The sequence below is a fragment of the Haliotis asinina genome, chromosome 2, assembly GCF_037392515.1.
Source record: "Haliotis asinina isolate JCU_RB_2024 chromosome 2, JCU_Hal_asi_v2, whole genome shotgun sequence".
In the NCBI taxonomy this organism is placed as follows: Eukaryota; Metazoa; Mollusca; class Gastropoda; order Lepetellida; family Haliotidae; genus Haliotis; species Haliotis asinina.
In genome coordinates, this window is record NC_090281.1 from 100,975,268 (window position 1) to 100,980,230 (window position 4,963).

The window sequence follows — 4,963 nt, forward strand, 5'->3', positions numbered from 1 at the left end:
AGATATCGATGACACACAGCAGATACCGATAACCTTGGTTCTCTTTCTGATAGGCTAGGAGGTTACTCAAATTGGCTTGCCACAATTCATCCACACCGCCCACACGGTAATGATCCCTGGAAAAGGACTGCCGAACGGGTTTGTGCAAGGTGTACATGTCCTGGGTTTTCAACCATTGTCGAACCTGAAGTTGCATGAGTGTGGTTTTCCCTTCTGGGTCCTCCCCTTCTAGGATCCCACTGCTTGCTGTTTTACTGCTGCTTGCCACAAACCACGCCACCCTCCATAGCCTGCTGGATGTTTGGGATCGTAATAGGTATGGTGAAGCCATCTTGCCCAGGCAGGCGACAAAGAGGAGGATGACTTGCCGCTGTTGTTGTTGTTGTTTCTCTTTGGACGTCTCATGTTAACACTGTTGTTGATGCCACCCTCTGCTCTCTTTTATGATTAAAAATGAATCCATTGACGAACTCGGTTCACAGGGGAAGAGGGAGTCTCTGCCTTGAGCGGTGGTGCAGCTTCTTTCTTCTTCTTCTTCTTGGGTTCCACGTTGGATTGGGGTGGTGTCACAAACAAGGAGGTACCTTCTGCCTGACATTTCACGGGAGTGGGAGGCGGGTGCTGTTGCTGTGTGGCCCCTTTCGTTTTCATCATCCAGGACCATCCGAGAGGGTTGCCTATCAGTTCATGAGGGACGTTGCTGGAAGCGAGATACTGAGCCAGAACGTTCCAGAACGTTGTCGAACCAGATCATTGATGAGATCCGCCATGTGAGTCCCAGGCATGGGTTCCCCTTCCACAACGAATTGACCGTTTTCATTCCAACCCAAGTCAGGATGGGCTTGTATCCATGCCATCAACTGGCCTTGCCTTTTAGCATTTTAGGAATCGTTTGTACCACTTCATTCAGAATGAGATCCGAGGAGGAGGAGGAGGAGTGTTCCGAAACAGAAGAATCAAAGAACATGAGTCAGTGACTCTGGAACTGGCTTCACGCTCTCCATGCTTAGGATGACTTAAGACTGCTAGGTGACCTCTACACAGGCAAGAGTGTGACTCAGTAAGTAAACCGTAGTTACGGGGAGCTAGGAGGGGAGTCCCTCCTTTCCCGATGGGTGTTGTTCCTTCCTCCCTGGTGGTGGTGATTCCGTTCAATGATTGCGTGTTGCTGGTGCGTCGTGCTGTTGTTGCTGTTGCTGCTGCGGCTGCTTTGTCTTGAATCGCCAAAATCTATTGCAACAAGGTGTTATACTGCTGCTCTCTGTCCCTCAAGGGAACCGTGCCATCACGAATGAGGATATCCGTATCGTGAAGCGTGTGTAACTGTTTCTGTTCCAACAGGTTGGACTTGAGCAAATGGCATTGTCGTTTTTCGTCTTGCAGACTTTGCCATACCTCTTCTGGGACCATCACCATCTTCCTTGCATGCTTCATCATGGTGCAGAGTCAACTAACCCCAATCCAAGAGGATCCCTGTATTTATGATCGCCCCAACAGACCAGACACCAAAGGACCCACCACCGATGCCAAGGCAGACAAGAGACCCAATCCCCTGTCTTTCTGTTGTAACAGTTTGCGTTTCTTCACCACAGACACTTTCTTTTTCATCAACGTATGCATCCATGCTTTTGTAAACGATGTCGTTGCTGTGCTGTCATAGGAATGTTACCTCCATACAAATTCACCACACATTCGCAGAAGGCTTGAATCAGTTCAGATGGAGCATGTTTCAAAATAGCCTGTCGCATGGCTGGTGTTGTTGTAGGACTACACACATGACAGAGCGCTTCTTTGTGACGTTTCAAACGGGCAGACATGATGTTCCTGCTGCTGCTGCGTCTACCATGGAACTGACGAGGATAAGGATGGGATACCTCTAATTATGGTAGCGCTGATGGAGGAAGTAGGGGTAATGCCGTTGTCTTCTTGTTGTTCTGACTTCTTAACACCATGCAGGTCAAGGTTGCCCCTGGGGCTGTTTTCCCTTTGCCCTTCTTTCTTGGAGTGACGACGCCCCTGAGGTTTCCTTTGAGGTTTCCTTTAAGGTTTCCTTTGAGGTTTCTTTTGGCGACGAGTTGGGTGTTGTCGCTTCTGTTCCTCCTGCAGGTAGGACTGCCAGTTCAACAAGATGCGAGCTGCCAATGTCCCACTTCCATTGCATTTCATCAAGTAATTCAGACGTTCATCCACAGGCAAACATGGATTGGTAATCTTGGTGAACACGTCTTGGTGCCTCAACAGTCAGGTCTTGTGTTGCGTCTTCAAAGGAAACCATACTTACTGTGCTGACGTGGAGATGCTGCCATACTGACTGAACTGGTACGACTGAAGACGTCTCGATGGATCCCGAGTTTTTATAGCCCACAGCTGCACGTGCTATGACGTCACGCATGGCGTCACGAGCCTGTTGCTTCTGCACAGCCTCTTGCACCGCTTCTCTGAACTGTTCTAAGAAGTGTCTTTCTTCCAGATACGTGGCGATCACACACAGCAACATGAACAACATGATGATGATGATGAATGACAAGTCTCACAGAAATACTTATTTATATACACACATGCGATGACGTCATGACCTTCGATGACGTCACTCGGCCGTCTCTGTAAGTCCCTGACTCCATAATGTCAGCCTTCTATGATGATCCCAAGCATCCTGCAGAGTCAGTTTTCTGTAACTGGGTGAAGTCTCTCCCGGGGTCTCTCTACGGGTGTTTCTCTGGGAGTCTCTCTGGGAGTCTCTACTCCCAACAGTGCCATGGCTTCTGTCTCATCACATTACTTCAAAGCCTTGCAAAAGAGGGTGTAAGCTTGGGGTCCTCGCCGGGGCAGGACATCTAATAAAGCTCTGATCCGGTTGTAGGAGGTTTGTGGTACCTCCATGATGTCAGCCTTCATGAAGATGGTAAGGAGTTTAAACTCCACCAATTTGTCGACCACAGCTCCGACATCTTTGATGGCTACTACGAGACTGAAGCGATTTGTCCTGAGTCTATCACGGTGGATGGACTGCATCCTTTTGCTTTTGGCTTGGGGGGGCAACAGATTTAAATAAAGAGGTGTGTGTTCTGTCTGACAACTAAAGTCTGAATGAGGAGTTGAGTTGGGGAGGTCTTTATGACACGTGACTTCATTGCACGTGACTTCATGGCACGTGACTTCATGACACGTGACTTCATGACACGTGACAGGATTTGGGCAATGAGGTGCTAGGGGGTGTGCGACCATGTACTCCACCAGGTCTGTGCCTAACAAAATAATAATAAAAGGGTGACCATGGACTCCACCAGGTCTAACCCTGAAGACAAACGACATGACACACATGAATATCAATACATAACATGGTGTTTTATTACTCTTGATAAACAAACAAACCATATATACAGTATCATCAGTTTTCTTGTCCATGAATGATCAGCAACAACAGTCCCCATGTTGAGTCCACAGGAATAGTCACTCGTCCTTTTAACCATAAGGCAGTGTTTCCACGGGCATGCCTTCGGAATCGTAAATTACTCTTCGCTTGGTGTACACCATGCGGTACACTTTCCTGGTGTCCTTGGACAGCAAGGTGTTGTTCTGGCAGAGTCCCGTCCGAATGATCCGACGTGGATAGGGGACTGTGATGGTGACTTCATCCCGTTGACACACCAGCTTCTTCATGCTGTCAAAGTGAACGCACTGGCTTGCTCTGTGCTTGAGAGTATAACCTCGAACCTTGCTGACAGCCGTGGTACCGTCTGGTTGTGGTTGGCGTAGCTTGTACCCGTAGTTCTTCGGTCCTTCTGAGACAAAGATTTGATTACTGTTGATTCCTCCCAGCTCATCGGTGAGTTCTCCCAAGGTGTCTCCGAGGGGAGGGTTGTAACAAAGGGGACTATGAATGTAGATGATGCTGTCCATATCAAAATAGAGGATGCGTCGATCCAAAGGTTTCAGATAGGAGTAGAGCTTGAGACGGGCTTGTGCTGTCACCCATGCAGCAATGACCACATTGTGAGCAGGATGCGGGTTGTGAAATTCTGGTTGATGTTCATACGTGACGCGTATGAGGTCCTCATTGACAACATGGATGTCCTTCATTAGGCACCGTTCGTCTCGGAGAAGGGCAAAGTACCTCTCCGCTGAACTGATGTACTCTGCCTTGTCAAACCCAACACATTGACCAAACTTGCCCCAGTGGTTGTTCAGGCAAGCTTTAGCTAGGGCCCGCAGCCCGGGGTTTTTGCAGATGTGAGCACGATCAAAGGTGACGCTCTCTTTTTGTTGAATCTCTCTGATGTAGGCGTCTGGGTCTGTACAGCCTTCAGGGTATCCGCTGGCCTCTTGCTTGATCTTGAAGATATTGTTTACATACTTGGCAAACAATCCTCCCTCTTGCGTGTCAGGGTCGTAGGTGGTGAGACTGTTAAAGTGCCAAGCCTCAAAGATATGAAGCACTTGATAACCGCAGTCTTGAACAGTATACTGAAGCTCCTTGCTGACATAGGTACCCACCCGTGCTTGGTCTTCGTCACCGTGGGGACAGGAACCAGCAAACTCTTGTTCCGCACAAGTACAACACAGAGTAAATAACAACTTGTCCTGGACGTGGTAAGTACCATACTTGCAGATGTAAGGGTACAGCGAACACACATTCATGTATATGATGTCTTCCTCTTCCTTGGCTTGGTAGTATAACTTGGTAGCGTTGGTGCGTCCTCCAAAGAAAGCATCCCTGGGATCCAAAGAAAGCATAACTGGGGTCAGGCATGCAGGCATGAGGGCCTTGCAGAGTGGTCAGGAATGTTCTGAGATCTTCGTTTTCTTTCTGTTCTTTCCGAAAATCGCATTCCCACTGGGTCACCACATGATCGATGTCCGGATGTTGCTGTAACACGGCCAGTTGGTACATCGTATGATGGAATCACTCCCAGGGTGCTGTGTCCATGGTACTGTGAGGTTCACATCGCCCCATCTTGTAACA

At 48.6% G+C, this 4,963-nt stretch overlaps 1 protein-coding gene across 1 annotated transcript; it reads right to left on the bottom strand.

Annotated features, from left to right (window-relative positions):
• Positions 1 to 3,462: 3,462 nt before the first annotated feature.
• LOC137272173 (uncharacterized) lies at positions 3,463 to 4,758 on the bottom strand. Its single transcript, XM_067804526.1, has one exon. The coding sequence runs from the start codon at positions 4,756 to 4,758 to the stop codon at positions 3,463 to 3,465; it is 1,296 nt and encodes a 431-aa protein (XP_067660627.1).
• Positions 4,759 to 4,963: the final 205 nt, after the last annotated feature.

Bases quoted from the DNA above. Each gene is read 5' to 3' on its own strand.
- LOC137272173 (XM_067804526.1), bottom strand. From the start codon at position 4,758: ATGCCTGCATGCCTGACCCCAGTTATGCTTTCTTTGGATCCCAGGGAT.